Source organism: Suricata suricatta, chromosome 7 (assembly GCF_006229205.1).
Source record: "Suricata suricatta isolate VVHF042 chromosome 7, meerkat_22Aug2017_6uvM2_HiC, whole genome shotgun sequence".
In the NCBI taxonomy this organism is placed as follows: Eukaryota; Metazoa; Chordata; class Mammalia; order Carnivora; family Herpestidae; genus Suricata; species Suricata suricatta.
The window spans coordinates 102,238,771-102,255,976 of NC_043706.1; the positions used below are offsets into that span (position 1 = coordinate 102,238,771).

At 35.8% G+C, this 17,206-nt stretch overlaps 2 protein-coding genes across 7 annotated transcripts in view; both read right to left on the reverse strand.

Moving 5' to 3' along the window:
* Positions 1-17,206, reverse strand: part of CEP85L (centrosomal protein 85 like) — a 160,416-nt gene that overhangs the window by 26,853 nt on the left and 116,357 nt on the right. For all 6 annotated transcript variants that reach the window (XR_003910564.1, XR_003910563.1, XR_003910561.1 and 3 more), the window contains exons 6-8: positions 10,923-11,102; positions 2,129-2,281; positions 255-409 (exon numbers count right to left, since the gene is read on the reverse strand). Coding sequence is in view for 1 of the 6 variants with exons in the window: in XM_029943933.1 (XP_029799793.1) it covers positions 255-409; positions 2,129-2,281; positions 10,923-11,102 (488 nt within the window). In the remaining 5 variants the exon portion in view is untranslated. The remainder of the gene's footprint in view (positions 1-254; positions 410-2,128; positions 2,282-10,922; positions 11,103-17,206) is intronic.
* On the reverse strand, positions 8,673-8,855 carry LOC115295751 (ATP synthase subunit ATP5MPL, mitochondrial-like). The gene is given in 1 exon segment (XM_029943935.1): positions 8,673-8,855. A coding segment is annotated over 1 exon segment (183 nt).

Consider the following 17,206-nt stretch of genomic DNA (forward strand, 5'->3'; position numbering starts at 1 on the left):
TTTTGTTTTTTGGTGAGGAGGGGGGTAGATTTTCACTATTCTCATCTAAAACCTTTGGCAAGATGTCAGTGTGTTGCATTAAAAAGTGAAATCATGGCCAAGGTAACCTGTTTCAATGACATAATACTTATAGCTCTTAAGAGTTCATCTTTAAGATAACAATATAGTAATAATTACAAATTAATGTATTTTAAGTGAAATGTCTTATGGAAAGTATAACAAAAATAAACAAAAAATAATAAAGGTTTGCTTACCTCTGAACTGTAGTTATCAACTCCTTTTCTTTCTTTTTCTGGCATATTATCTGTGCCTCTTTTTCTTGACACTGTTTTTCGATCTCTTCAAGCTTTTTTTCCACATCCAGCAGAGTCTCTTGCAAATTCTTATTTTTTTCTTCTAGAATCTGAAGCTAAGGAGCAAGACTTAAAGTTTATAACACATAGAATATTAAATGTGTTTCTGCTAGAAACTGTAACTGTGTTCTCAATTACTAACAAGCTTGTGGTTAAAATCACACTATATTTTATGCATAACACAAAATTTACCATCTTAACCATGTTTAAATGTACAATAGTATTAGTACATTCACATTGTTGTACAACTAATCAACAGAACCCTTTTCATCTTGCAAAACAAACTCTATACTCATTAACAGCCCCCCTTCAGCTCTGCTCTCAGTGTCCAGCAACCACTCTGACTTTCTGTCTCTATGAATTTGACTACTTTAGGTACTTTCTACTGTATTTATCTTTTTATGTCTGGCTTATTTCACTTAAAACCATGTCCTTAGGTTTATCCATGTTTCAGAATTCCAATTTTTTCTACATCAATTATATACATATGCAACATTTTATCCATTCATCCATCAGTGACTGTGTTGCTTCCATATTTTGGCTATTGCAAATAATGTTACATGAACATATGTATGTACAAACATCTGTTTGAGACTCTGTTTTCAATTCTTTTGGGTATATATCCAGAAGGGGAACTTATGGTTATTGTTTGATGAAACATATCATATGGTTTTCCATAGTGGGTACACCATTTTACATTCCCACCAACAGTGCACAAGGATTCTAATTTCCTCACATTCTCACTAATACTTGTTACTTTCTTTTTTCTTTATTTTTTAATTATGAGCTAACATAATGGTGTAAAGTGGCATGAACATGTGCTTTTATGTCTATATTTCCCTCTGTTCCTGCTCATGCAAACTCCTGTGGTATTTCTTCAGTTCTTTCCTGACATTATCCTTTCTTAGTCTTATACAGAGAATCCATTGTAGGTCTTGACTCTGTAAAATAATGACACTCCATGGATTAAACCAATGATTCTCAACTGAGAGTGATTTCTCCCTCAAGGAAATATTTGGAAATGTTTGTAGACATTTTTGGTTTTGGGGAAGGAAGAGGGAAGAAGCAATGCTCTTGGCATCTAGTAGGTAGAAGCCAGAAATGCCATTAAGCATACTTTAATGCACAGGACAAAATCTTAAAACAAAAAATTATCTACCCTTGAATGTCAATAGCACTGAGGGTGAGAATTCAATGATTACAAAAACTGAGAAAGACTGAAGAGTAGGTTTAACAGACTGAGAAGACAGGCTTCACCAGAGTTGGTAGAAAGACTCTGGATAAGGTACTTGTGAAAAAGAAAAATGGTCAGAAGAGGTCAGAGGGGTGAATAAGGTGAACAAATTTATAGAAAGAATGAGGAAAATAAATCAAATACCTGGAAACATAGTAAAGAAATGTCTTGAGCCTTGGCTGAGCCAGAGAATATTGGATAAAGCCAGAGAACATAGGGTGCGTGCATGTATGTATGTGATGGGGCTGTCAGGCTGGTTCAGAAACTACCTTTTAGAGTAAAATGTTAAGTAAAATAGTTAACATACAGTTTTCTTAGGAAGGTAACCATATATTAATTAACAACAAGAAAGATATACTCATGCTTAAACAAAGTTTCTTATTAAAGTTCATCCTAACAACAGCAATTAAACACACAGATTTTAACAAAATTAGCCAAATACAGAACCAGAATTATAAAAATTACAAAATTTCTAAGGACTCAACCTAGGAAAGTAGTATGTTTTCAAGTCATTTAAAGACGAACATTTTTTTCATGTTACCTGAAGACTCTGACTCTGTACATCATCTAGAGTTGGAAGATCAGCCAGATACTTTTCCAAGGTCTCAATTCTTCTCTGCTTTTCTTTGTTTTGTTCAGATTCCTTCTGACATTTCTTTTTCAGGCTACTGATATATCTATCTCTGGTTTTAAGCTAAAAAAAAAAAAGATTATGGATCTTCAGGGGCTTTGTGCCATTAAAAAAATAATAACAGAACCAACAGTTCCAGGTTATAGTTAAGACTACCACCAAATCAGGTAAGAGTTCACCTTATTTCACCAATTCTAAGATTCACATTTTTACAAACTTTCATATTACTGGTCAAGAGTTTTGAAACTTTTTTTGTTTCCTTTTGCAACTGATGGCATCCTATAAACGGCAGTCAGCCAGGTAGCAGTAATGACATAGTTTTTATTGCCTGCACATGTGCAGACTTGGTCAAAGCTATTCATATCTTGTCATTCCAACACTGTGTACACGTTGCAACGATGTGCTGAGTTTAAATGATATTTAAAATACCTTTAAAATGTTACATTATAATCTGGCATTGAAAAAAGTTACTGAGTATTTCGAAAGACAAAGAAACAACCACAGGGTTTAATTTAAAAATTTTAAATTTAGATTTGAATTTGAAAATCAGTGAAGCAAATATTCATCTCTGGAGTGATGACTTCAACTTCCTATGTAAAGCTATATCCAAGTGTTTCCTGTGAATTAAGAAAGGAAGACACCTGGGACTCCTGGGTGGCTCAGCTGGGCTAGCAACTTTGGCTCAGGTCAGTGTGGAGCCTGTTTGGGATTTCCTCTCTCTCTCTCCCTCCCTCCCTCTGCCCCTACCCCACCTTGCATGCATGATCTCTATCAAAATAAACTTTTAAAAAAAGAAAGGAAGATATATAAAAGTAATTAAAGCTGTTTTGTTACTGACCTGCAAAGAAATTGCTTATCACATACTCAAGAAATGCAATCAAAGCCAGGAGAACTTACCAAAATCACCAGAGACTTGGAAACAGATATGGGCACTAGTGAGACCAATCCATACCTCAAGCAAAGACTACTGTTAAGGAAGTTATTATGTCATAATTGAACTTATAACATATATTCTTTCTCAAAATTGCATACAATAAAGGTTTGCTGTACCACTGACGTCATTTTAGGCCTGACACAATATGTTAATTGAGTATCTATTATATAGTACATGATTCCAGTAAATCTCTATTTGTGAAGGCTGAGACTCAGATTTTTATGTACTAGTTTTTTCACATTTCTACCTGAAATATACGATCTTTAAATTTTATATCATATATTCTAAAAAAACTAACAGGCACCTGACAGAATGGGAAAAGATAGTGGCAAATGATATATCAGATAAAGGGCTAGTATCCAAAATCTACAAGGTGCTCACTAAACTCAATACCTGAAAAATGAATAATCCAGTGAAGAAATGGGCAGAAGACCTGAACAGACACTTATCCAAAAAGGACATCCAGATGGCCAACAGGCACATGAAACGATGCTCAGCATCACTCATCATAAGGGAAATACAAATCAAAACCACACTGAGATACCACCTCACACCGGTCAGAGTTGCTAAAATGAACAAATCAAGAGACTACAGATGCTGATGAGGGTGTGGAGAGACGGGCGCCCTCCTACACTGTTGGTGGGAATGTAAACTGGTGCAGCCACTCTGGAAAGCAGTGTGGAGGTTCCTCAAAAAACTATCCATAGAACTCCCCTAGGACCCAGCAATAGCACTGCTAGGGATTTACCCAAGGGATACAGAAGGACTGATGCATAGGAGCACATGTACCCCAATGTTCACAGCGGCACTGTCAACAAGAGCCAAATCATGGAAAGAGCCTAAATGTCCATCACCCAATGAATGGATAAAGAAGATGTGGTATATATATACACAATGGAGTATTACATGGCAATGAGAAAGAATGAAATATGGCCATTTGTAGGAAAGTGGATGGACCTTGAGGGGGTCATGCTAAGTGAAATAAGTCAGGCAGAGAAGGACAGATACCATATGTTTGCACTCAGACGTCTAACAGGAGAAACCTAACAGAGGACCATAGGGAGGGGAAGGGGGAAAGAGAGCTGGGGAGACTGAGGGACACAAATCATGAGAGACTACTGAATATTGAGAACGAACCGAAGGCTGAAGGAGGAGGGGGAAGGATGGAAGGGGGTGATGGTCATGGTGGGGGACAGTTGTGGGGAGAAGCACTGGGTGTTATACGGAAACCAATTTGACAATAAACTATTATAAAAAAATAAGTTTAGAAAAATAAATTTTATATCATGTATTCAAAGTTAATATTTCAGATCAATTACAAATAACATTTATACACAAATAGTTACCTAAAAAGTAAACTCCAGACTCTATTCACCTTAAATTACTAATCTTCCAAAAACTTACAGGGTTCTAAAATATTTTCACACCCTTCTCCCATATTCACCAGGGAAATATAAGTGCCAGTATTTAGAAGTATAATGGTTTACTCTCCCAAATTTTATTAAAGGTAACACTTGTGCACAATCTAGTTTCTTTCATGTCTTATCTAATTTCTTTTAAATCCACTGTATAACAACTTTTATTAAAGCAACTTCAATTGGAAAAACAAATCACATCTTCTTTCATCTATTCATTCCACCAATAACATTAGGATCTATTTATTAATTTGGGTGAAGAACAACACTGGTAAAAACAGATAAATTCTATTATATACTGGTGATTTCTCAGGATTAAAGGCAAGTATGCTGGTGTGACAATTTGTGATCTTTCAGAACCCACAGATTGTTGAGACTGTTAATGACCTGAAAGACCACATAATGAAATTCACCTTTTTCTCCCCTTTTCTCTTTTTTTATTGGAGTATAATTATCATACAGTGTTATTTGAGTTTCAGGTTCAAAAAATGTATACATTACTCAGTGCTCATAAAAATAAGTGTACTCTTCATCCCCTTTATCTATTTGACCCCCTCCCCCCCCCACTCTCCACCCAACACACACTCTGCCTCTCTGGTAACCACCAGTTTGTATTCTGTATTTAAGAGTCTGATTTTGGTTCCTCTCTTTGTTCATGTGTTTTCTTAAATTGCATGTATGAGTAAAATCATATGGTATCTGTCTTTCTCTGACTGAGTTATTTCACTTAGCATTACATTCCCGACATACATCTGTACTGTTGCAAACAGCAAGATCCCATTCTTTTTATGGCTGAGTAATATGTGGTTGTGTATATATGCCACATCTTCTTTCTCCATTCATTTAATAACAAACACTTGGGTTGCTTCCATATCTTGGCTATTTTAAGTAATGCTGCAGTAAACATAGGACTACATACATCTTTTTGAATTAGTGTTTTCATTTTCTTTGGGTAAAGACCCAGTACTGGAATTACTGGATCATATGGTAATTCTATTATTAATTATTAAGGAACCTTCATACTGTTTTCCACAGAGGCTGCACCAATTTGCATTCCCACCAACACTGTACAAGGCTTCCTTTTTCCCTTCATCAACATTTGTTATTTCTTGTGTTTTTGATTTTAGCTATTTCTGACAAGCGTAAGGTGATATCTCATTGTGGTTTTGAATTTCTCTGATGATTAGTGATATTTAGCATCTTTTCATGGGTCTCTTACAAATGATATATCCAGTAGGAATTAATATCTAAAATCTATAAAGAGTACAACTCAACACCAAAAAACAAATAATATGATTAAAAACTAAGCAGAGGACATGAATAGATAAATCATCTGACTGAAAGGTCAATGTTCTTTCAGTTCTTTCACACTCCACATAACCAAATTCCCCAAAATTCTGTAGGAACCAGTTCTGCCTGGATTCCCCCATCAACAGAGCCTATTCTTGCCTTAGCAAATGAGTGTGCAAGTTACAGAAATAAAATTAACCAGCCTATTTTACTGAAGTCTCCCTAATTTATATTTAATTTTTTAAGGGTCTTAAGTATGACACAATGATGTCCTCAAAGAGCAGCCAATGGAAGAGGGTAGTCATGGTTTCTTCTACTCTGCAAAGATGTCCTGGTTTTCTTTTTTTCTTTGGCTGGACAACTGTCTTCTTTGCTATCATGTCAAGCTTGCTGCCCTTGATCACAAATGTCTGCCAATACTCTCCTACTGTATACTATTTATGCTATTTGCTGACCAAAAGCTAATCACACATAATCACTGGGTCTTGATTTTTTTTTTCTTAGTGCTGTTCACTGATGAGAAGCTCTTTTGTTTTGTTTTATTTTTTTAACTTACAAGTTTTGTGTTGGTTACTAAAGTCTGAACTACAGTAATTACCTCCAGGTAAATGAGGTATCACTAACAAATCTTCCCTGTTCTATTTACAAAAGGTTACTTTTTTCCTTTCAAGGAAATATTATTTAGTGCTGAGATTATTCCTAGAAGGCAATAAGTAGGGCCCTGTTTTCAGAAGAGGTTTACAAATATATTTTTCTTTATTTTAAATATAAATTTTAAAACAAAATAGATTACTGAGGAAATGTTTTCCTCTAATTTTTTAAAATAAATCATTATTAATAGAACAAAGCATTAGCTATAGAGTTAAACTACCTTGAATTTTACTCCTCACTTTTCAACAATTTCTACCTACATCCAACTGGATGAATTATTCAACTTCTCTCAAAGCTTCAATTTGCTCATTTTTTAAAAATGGAGATATAATATATGTCACTAGGATTTTTATGAAGATTAGTTAATATTAAATGAAAAAATGCATTTAATGCCCCTTAAAATGCTGTCTGGCATATAAAGAAAGAGTTTATCAAAAAGCAATTTTTGGGGCACTTGGGTAGCTCAGGGGATTAGGCATCTGACTTTGGCTCAGGTCATGGTCTCATGGCTTGTAAGTTTGAGTCCCCCATCGGGCTCTGTGCTGATAACTCAGAGCCTGGAGACTGCTTCAGACCCTGTGTCTCCATCTCTCTGCCCCTTGCCTGATTGTGCTCTCTTTTCTCAAAAATAAACATTAAAAAAATTTTTTTAAGAAACAACTTCTATTTTTGTTATTATCACATTGAGTAGTTTTCTGTCGTAGGATCAGTCTTGATCAGGATAACAGAGAGGAAATGCAGAAGGAAACAATGCAATCCAATTTCATGTGGGCCTCAAGCGCTATTCAGTTAATGCACTACCCATGAGTCTATTTACTAGCTCCTATACTTGCTTCAAAAACTCACACCATCTCCATGGCCTCTGACACAAACCCTAAAACCAACTCCCCTCCTGAATTTCTCTGGTATACACGTTTTCATTCTCAACTGCCTCACAACTACCTCATAGAGACTGATCCTCTTTCCCAAAAGTAATTCTCTATCTTGGTGTCTGTTACCAACCTTTTCCTATTTATCTCAGAAATCTGTTCTATCATACACTCACTCTGACATCTTTTAATATATTTCTAATTTATTCTTTCCAGAGTCCTTTGCTGGGCTTATCTCACTCTCTTCCTTTGTAGCAAAAATCGCTTGAAAGCATTCATTCATTCATTCATTCAATATGCCAGGCACCATGGCTGGTGGTACATATGCTACAGTGGTAAACTGATACATCCCTGCCTTCCTGAAGCTTACAGAGAAGTATTAAAATATCATGATTACTCAAAATTGTGTTAACACTGGAAAAACAAAAACAAAGCACTCCAAACATATAAAAGAAGGGGTTAGAAGAGAAAGATACTTAGGCTGAGATTTGACAAAATAAATAGGTGAGTGAGTAGTGGGAGAAAAGAGTCAAGTATTAACCAGACAAAGAGGAAACTCTATGTAAAGACTCTGATACCAGAAACAAAGAAAGCCTGACCCGGCTCAGCAACTGTAAGTACTGCACCATGACAGTGTACCAGAGGGAGAGTGATACAGCCAAAAATTATAGAATTAGGCAGGGCGTTTCCGGTCATGGGAGGAATTTTATTCTTTTTTTTTTCTTTTTTAATTATTTTTTTAAAATTTATTTTTTGAGAGACAGAGAGAGACAGCCTGAGCAGGGCGGGTCAGAGAGAGAGGGAGACACAGAATCTGAAGCAGGCTCCAGGTTCTGAGCTAGCTGTCAGCACAGAGCCTGACATGGGGCTCGAACCCACGAACCAAGAGATCATGACCTGAGCCAAGGCCTGATGCTTAACTGACTGACCCACTCAGATGCCCCTGATTCTTATTTTAAAGACAATGAGATAGCATTATTGGGTTTTATCAAGTATGTCAAGTGATGGATCTTCATTTTAAAAAGTTCAGTCCTCCACACTATCAAGAATAGACTTAGAAAAGCTGAGGAGCAACTGGAACTCTCATACATTGATAGGAGAAGGGTTAAATGGCACAAATATGGGAGAACTCAAGTGGTCTTTTCTTCTTTTCTTTCTGTCTCACAGGTACATTTATAGACCACAAATGAAGCAGCACTTCTACAAGTGTATAGCGATGTTCTGTAACAGAGCTTGCTGAAATTTAAAGCCAGCCTGACCAGCTTCCATCTGATGTATACTCCACGTAAAGGTGGTTAATGAGGACCATAAGCAGGTGCAGGACTTGAAGCTTTCAAAGCTTTACTTCTTTTATTAGCACTCCTGATTTTACAAATGATGAAGCCCATTAACCCCATTCCTACCCAAATCTCTTGCTAAACTTAGGTACAGTAGGGCTTCGTTGGGGATTTTAGCATTTTTATAAGGCTTTGAAGCATCTCAGCACAGGACCACTGGCTCAGGATGCCCGAATCCATAAGGCCAACTCACAAAGGTCACTGAGTGTGCAGAACTCATGTAATTTCCTGTAAGTTAAACATCTACCATATAAAATGTATGACTCAGAAATTCCACTCTTAGGAATTTACCCATGAGAAATGAAAATATTTCTATAAAAATGTCTGTTATAAGAAGGTTTATAGCAGCCTTGTTCATAATTCCCCCCAAATGCAAACAATTCAAATATCCATTAACAGTAGGTAGATACACTATGATCTATCTATATAATACAATGCAACTCAGCAGTTGATAGGAACAAACTACCAATACATGCAACAATATAAATAAATATCAAAGATATTAAGTGAAAGAAAACCAACACAAATGAATACATACAGTATGACTCCATTTATATGAAGACCAAGAAGATTCAAAACTAATTTGCAGTGATAAGAGTGACTCAGAAACCGGAAGGCAACTGGACTAGACAGAAGCACAAAGGAACTTCCTGGGTGAAGTTAAGTAAACTCTATGCCCAACATGGGACTCAAACTCTTGACCCTGAGATCAAGAATCACATGTTCTATTGACTGAGCCAGCCAGGCACTCCTAGTCATTGAGATGTCTTGATTTGACTACCTATAAATTATGCTTCAATTTAAAAATATATATAATTGGAGACAGAGGGGAAAGAAGACAGTCAGGAATAGAGTGGATTCAGAGACATAATGAAGAGGCTCTTAACAAAAGCTTTTGCCAAGAGATGACAACTTGGGACCACTCTGGTAGTGTTATATAGATTGTATATATTTAGGAGACCAGCTTAAGCAAGTTGGTAAAGTTTCCAACATGCATCAGTAATTGAACATACAGTAACAAACACTGAAGAAAATTTTGTTTTGTATTGTTTAAGAAGAAGAGGGCACTCAGAAGGCAAAATAAGAATTGTGTTTTGGACATGAACAGTTTGAAATATTTTTAAAGTAACAAAACATGAGAAAATTCCATATAAAACATAAAAATATATTCTAAAAATTATATCAACATAATTTGCACACCATCTTTCAATGAACAAATCTCAGGTGAGAAAATATTTTAATCCCTCCCACATCTATAGAACCAATAAATATTTCCTTAGCTCCTTCCAGTTTATGGTATTGTATGGACCCCCGCCCCCCAAAATACAGAAAAGAAACAAGAAACAGGTACTTACGTTATTTTCAAGCTAGCCAACATAAAATATATCAGATAACTAAGAGAAACCATGTACTTTTTTGGCAAGTTTTGGAAGATCAAAAATTTAATTCAATTTAATTGAATTTAAATACACACACACACACACACACACACACACACACACACACACACACACAAATGTCAACTGAGTACTCTATGAATAACTCCAAACATGCCTGCAGAAATCATGGTGACGGTCAAGATCACCTGAATGGAAGATTCAGTTAATAGAATAAGCTGGGTATATTAAGAGTCTAAAACCAGTTCTGCAACTAAGTAGCCGCTTAAGGATCTATGCTCCTTCAGTATGTTAGGTCTAGCTGGTAATCTACCTAATCTTTAACAATGCTATAATGGGATGAAATGAAATATGAAAATACTTTAATGAAGGCAGAAGGGTCAAATAAATATAAGGATCTGTCACATGCATAAAGATTTTATTCTTTCACTACTTGTTCTGAATCAGGGACTTTAGCTTAAATAACTTAAAGTCATGTCATGTCCTTATTAAAAAAAAAGACCTCCTTTATTTCATTTACCAATCCTTTATACCCAACATGACAAAGAAACAGGGACTCAAAAAAAGAAAAGAAAAGTGTAGGCAATTAATTAAAAAAAAAAGTTTCACTAGTAATTAGCAAGATATACTGTGCCATTTTTAATCCCAAGAAAATCTCTAGATTTTTGTAGATAGCACAGGCTTTCTTAAAAGTTACTACAAACTAATCATTTTAATAGAAATGTATAACACCTCAAATACAGTAGATGACAAAGAATTATATGTTGAAGCAAAGTTATTGGCCTAATTCAACTTTATTAAAAATATCTACCTTTTCCTCCAGTTTCTTCTTCTCTTCACTAAATTGGCTTATTCTCTGTTTGAGAAACTGGTTGAGCTGTAAAACCTCTTTTTCAGTAGATGCAAGCTTTTGCTCAAGTTCCTCTTGCTGGGAATGGGACACTGACTGATCACAAAATGGAGTTTGGAGCGAACTGTTCTCATATTGTGGCTATCAGGAAAGAAAAAAAAAAAACAGGTTAAAAATGTACTTGTCCTGAAAAAATGGAAAGAAATTGGAAATAAGGTTATCATACAGCGAGTATATATAGGCTTCTGCAACAGACAGCCCTTGGCATTGAATCCCATGGCTCTCCCACTGCCTACTTACGTGCCATGATTAAAGCATGTTACTTACTTACCAATGCCAAACCTCAGTCTTCTAATCTATAAAATAGAAATAAGAATGTCTACCTCGCAGTGCTTTTTGGGTTTTTTCTTTTTTTGAAGAACAGAGATAAAATATGTAAAGTAAAACACATAAAGAAAAGCTTAATAAAGGCAAGTTTTTTGGTTAAAAGGTATAGAGACATAAATAATACATTAAATGCAAGTGAAAGGTCTAGGGAAATAAAACTAAAGAACTAATTCTTCACAGGTGAGCATTTCCAGTTAATATTAAACTCAATAAGTATTTTTTTGACAGAGACAAACAGAGTGCATGCACACAAGTGAGGGGTGGGAGGGGGGTGGGCAAAGGGAAGAGGAAGAGAGAATCTCAAGCAGGCTCCAGGCCTGGCGCAGAGCCTGACACAGGCTCAATAACACAACTATGAGATCATGACCTGAATTGAAATCAAGAGTTGGACACTCAACCAACTGAACCACCCAGATGCCCCATCAGTAAGTATTAATTGAGTTTCTCCCCTAACTAGAATGTAAGGTCCATGAAAGCAGGAATTACTGTCCATCTTAGTCGCTCTTATATCACTACTTCGTAGAATAATCACTGACATAAAATAAGAGCTCAAAAAATAATTGCTGATTAAACCAATGTATTCTTGTTTCCATGAGTGAAGTTTTGTAAGAATTCAGGTTAGATCTTTCCTCTACTGTGCAGCATTACAACCAGGAAAGGGCATACAGAAAATACAAATATTTCCTCAAAAAATTAGAATGTTGTAAGTACTAAAAGAAATACCAATAAAGTAATGCGACAGGAAAGAGAAAGATTATTTTTCCATTTATTCAACAAATATTTACTAAGCACATATGTTAAAAATTGTGTACTAGGGATTCAACAGTTAATAAATCAAGGTCTCAGCAGTTTAATGAAGTGTCACACAAAGAAAGACAATGAAAACTGTCTAAGTGCTAAGACAGTTTACTGTAGTACCTACAGGAGGGTTTTACAGGAAGTGAACTTGAACTAGACTTTGAAGAACTCATATTTCACCAAAGGTGGAGTTACAACTCAAAAATTATCTAAGCACCATTTATCATGTGCTGGGTATTTGAAAGATGAGACTCTACCACTGTCCTTTAAAAAACTCAAATTCTAGTGGCACCTGGGTGACTCAGTCGGTTGAGCATCCGTGGCTCAGGTCATGATCTCACAGTCTGTAGTTCAAACCCTGCATTGGGCTCTGTGCTGACAGAGCCTGGAGCCTGCTTCGGATTCTGTGTTTCCCTCTCTCTCTGCCCCTTCCCGTTTTCTCTTATTCTCTCTCAAAAATAAAGGCATAAAAAAATTTTAAAAAACTCAAGTTCTAATCAGAGGCATCAGAGAAACCCTCAGATGATTATATATATAGAGAGAGCACCATGGAATATGGTAGTCAGAGAAAAGTCATTTTAAGTACAAAGCATGGGGGAGGTGGGAAGATAAATGAAGACACCATTAGGAGAATGAGAAAAAAGGCTTTATTTACTGGGAGGTGGCTTTTAAGATACACTTTGAAAATAAAGGAGGATTCTGGCAGGAATGGAGAAAGGGAGAGGTCAAGTCATGACCTCATGGTTCATGAGATGGAGCCCCACGCCAGTCTCTGTGCTGACCATGCTGAGCCTGGTTGGGATCTTTCTTCCCTCTCTCTCTTCCCCTCTCCTCTCTCTCTCAAAATAAATAAAACTTAAAAAAATAAATAAATGGGATATATGCAGAAAGTACCCATATCTGTTTAAAGTACGAATTACAAGGGGTGCCTAGGTGCTCAGTTGGTTAAGCATCTGACTTTAGCTCAGGTCATGATCTTGCAGGTTTGTGGGTTCAAGTCCTGTGTTGGGCTTTGTGCTGACAGCTCAGAGCCTGGAGCCTGTTTCTCATTCTGTGTGTGTCTCTCTCTCTCTCTGCCCCTCTTCTGTTCGTGCTCTCTCTCTCTCAGAAATAAATAAACATTAAAAAAAATTTTTTTAAGTATGGATTATAAAATGGATATAAGGGGAAGTTTAAAAATTTAACTGGGACCATATTGTATAATTACAAGGTTCAGAGTTAGATCTTAATTCATAGGAAATGGAAAACCAGTGATGGTTTTATAACAACAAAGTAACATGATTTAAGAAGATTGTGAACTCTGTTTTGTAAATCTCTGTATTCCCTGGCATTTAGCCCAGCAGGTAGACTCTCAGTAACTTTTTTAAATGTTTATTTATTCTTGAGAGAGACAGAGCCTGAGCAGGGGTGGGGCAGAGCAAGAGAGGGACACAGAATCTGAAGCAGGCTCCAGGCTCTCAGCTGTCAGCACAGATCCTGACACAGGCCTCAAACTTACAAGCTATGAGATCCTGACCTGATCCAAAGTTTGATGCTCAACTGACTGAGCCACCCAGGTTCCCAGACCAGACTCTCAGTAACTTCTGGTTGAAAGGAAAAAGAGTAAAGAAGACAAGAGAGTGCTACAACAACTGGGAGCAGTGGAAAACAGGGATCAGAGGATACTGAGAATGGATGAATGGATATGAATGTCACTTTCAAAAATTATTCTAACCTACTTAGCAGACAAAAAAAGAGGAGCTAAACAAGATCATAGAGAACAGAATGAACAAAGTCTGGAAGTAGAATTGAGAGGATTTAGAGAAATTATTTTTTAAGAAGTGAATAGACAGGAAATGTTAGATAACCAAGGTTTGAGATTTTTAGTCAAGTAATAGGGAAGACCATATTCTGAGCCAAGGTAAGGAGGTCATATAGGAGAACAGCTCTAAGTAGACATACTTAATTACAATTAGAGCTTATTAAGATATCATTTGAACATACAAATAGGAAGTTAGAGAGGTGGGTTTAGAACTCAGAGGATTGGTAGGCTAGAATAGGAAATGGAAAAAAAAACAGACTTACAGTTTATAATCTGGCATGTAATGAGCTCAGAAATTTCCATTCCATCTGTTTTATTAACAAGTGAAAAAGCTGAACACATTGAAAAATCAACAATTCTTAGATATATCAGAAGTAAGATCACAGTGTAAACTTCTGCCCCCGAAATTGGAAAAACAGGTAAATATAGAAAGTCACAGTTACTAGAACAAAATCATCCTTGCAACCAATGCTGGGGTAGGAAAACCAGAACTAAAACTGATGAATTGCTGAAGGCTCAGAATGGATAATTCTGACAGTCAAAAACTCCAAGGGAGATCTAGTCATAGGGGACGACACTCAACTTTTCAGAGTTTTACTGCCACAAGCCCTGTTAGGTCCTCACAGTGATTAATTATCAGGGTAAAGTCCCTTCATGTTTCTAGCAGGAAGAGGAGAAATGGAACCATTTGGAAATATGCCAGAACACTACATTCTTCTTAACAAGACCTGTTTTGAGTAGAAACTTTTAAACTAGAGACTAACCTACCTAGAAGGGAACTAACCTACCTAGAAGGGAACTAACCTACCTAGAAGAGAAATACTCAATTCCAGTTGCCTCTATGCATCCTGTCTCACTTAAGGGTGGGAAAGAAAAAAACAACAGCATTCATAAAGTTCAGAGTTCAGAAGCATAGGCTCACAAAAAGACCAAGACCTAATCAAAAGACTATAGAATACTTCTTCCCCTACACCTTACCATTATATTATTATTTACCATATTTCCTTTTACCTAGTATATCAGATCTAACTTTCAACAAAAAATTACAAGGCACACTAAAAGGCAAAATCACAGTTGGAGAGACTGAACAAGCATCAGAACCAGAGTCAGATATGACAGGAATGCTGGAATTATCAGACCAAAAAATGTTTAAGACTATCATCAACATAGAGCATTTATGCTAAGGCAGAAAAAAGGCAAGAGTATATGGTTAATAAGCACAGAGGTAGATATTCTTAGAATAAAAAAGAAATTTTAGTGATCAAAAATGCTGTAACAGAATTAAAGAAGGTCTCTGATGGGCTCATCAGTTGACTGAACATAGCTCAGGCAACAATTTCAGAGCTTGAGGATGGCAAGAAACTTCCAAAACTAAAGAACAAAGAGAAAAAAGACTGGAAAAAATAAAACAGAATATATAAAAACTGTGAGATAACTACAAAAGGTATAACAATACAAGGAGAAAAAAGGAATGAAAACAGCATTTGAAACAATAATGGCTAAGAATTTCCCCAAACTGTCAGCTACCACATCTCAGATTCAGGAAGCTCAGAGAACACCAAGCAGAATAAAAAAAAGAAAAAAAAGAAAGAAAAGAAAAGGAAAAAAACCCCCTACATTGAGGCATATTATATTTAAATATCTGAAAAATCAAAGATTAAAAAAATCTTGAAATAAACCAGAGGAAAAAACATATTATCTCTAGACAAGCTAACATAACAGTTGCATCTGACTTCTCAGAAACCATGCAAACAAGAAAAAAGTAGAGTGAAATCTTTAGTGTTGAGAGAAAAAAACCCACCAAACTAGAATTCTATACCCTATAAGTTATTCTTCAAAGGTGAAGGAGAACTAAAGGTTTCCTCAAAGTTGAGAAAATTTGTTGCCAATGGACTTGGCTTGCAAGAAATGTAAAAGGAAGTTCTTCAGAGAGAAGGAAAATAATATAGTTCAGAAACTCGAATCTATGTATAGAAAGAAAAACATCAAAAAGATGAAAGTTTAAATAAAAGCTTTTATTTGTCTTATTCTAACAGATAAGTTGATTGAAAATAATGGCAACAATGTGTTCAGTGTGTGTGTGTGTATGTGTTTAAGTGAAATGAATGACAGTAATGATACAAGAAAGAGCAGGGAAGATTCAGTAGTACTTAATTATTACAAGGAATTTGCATTACTCATGAGAGGTAGTGTTATCCGCAAGCAGACTTGGATTGGTTGTAAGTGTATATTGCAAATTCTGGGGCAACCACTAAAAAAAGAAGTGTAATCTGTATTCTAAGAAAGGAGAGAAAATGGAATCGTATAAAATGCCCGAGTAAAAGCACAAAAGGCAAAGTGTGGAAGACAAAAATGGGAACAAAGAACAAGGGTGACAAGACAGTAACAAACATGGTTGGTTTTAAACCGTCTATATCAATAATCACTTAGATGTAACCACTATAAATACATCAACTGAAAGACAGAGACTGCCTGAGTCAGGTCAGAGACCTGACTATATGCTCCCTACAAGAAACCCACACTAAAAATGATGACACATACAGATTAAAAGTAAAGAGACAGGAAACAATATGTCATGCTAACTATCATCAAAAGAAACTAGAATAGCTCTATTAATTTCAGAAAAAAGCAGACTTTATAGCTAGGAAAGTTATCAGGAATCAAAATAAGCACTACATAAAAGGGTCAGTACTCCAAGAAGATTTACTATCCTTAATGTGTATGTGCTTAAGAACAGAGCAGCAAAATACGTGAGGTAAAAACTGAGAGAACTACAAAGAGAAACAAATGAATCCAGTATAATAGCTGGAGAGTTTAACACCCCTCTATCAGAAGAAAATGAGTAAGAACACAGATGAACTTAACAGTGTCAACTGTAATCATCTGACTGGATGTAACTGACATGTATAGACTACTTCAAATTACATGTTCTTCCCAAGCTCACATAGAACATTTACTAAAATAGACCACATTTTGGGTGAGAAAACACATCTTAACAAATTTAAAAGAAGAGAGATCAAGCAATATATGCTCTCAAACCATAATGGAATTAAACTAGAAATCAACAGAAAGGTAGCTACAAAGATTCCAAAGTGCTTGAGGATTAGACAATACATTTCTAAATAATATATGGGTCAAAGAAGAAATCTCAAGAGAAATTTTAAAATATTCTGTACTAAGAGGAAATAAAAATACAGATTACCTAAAATTTGCGGGAGGTAGTGAAAGCAGTGCTTTGAGGGAAATTTATAATGTCAAG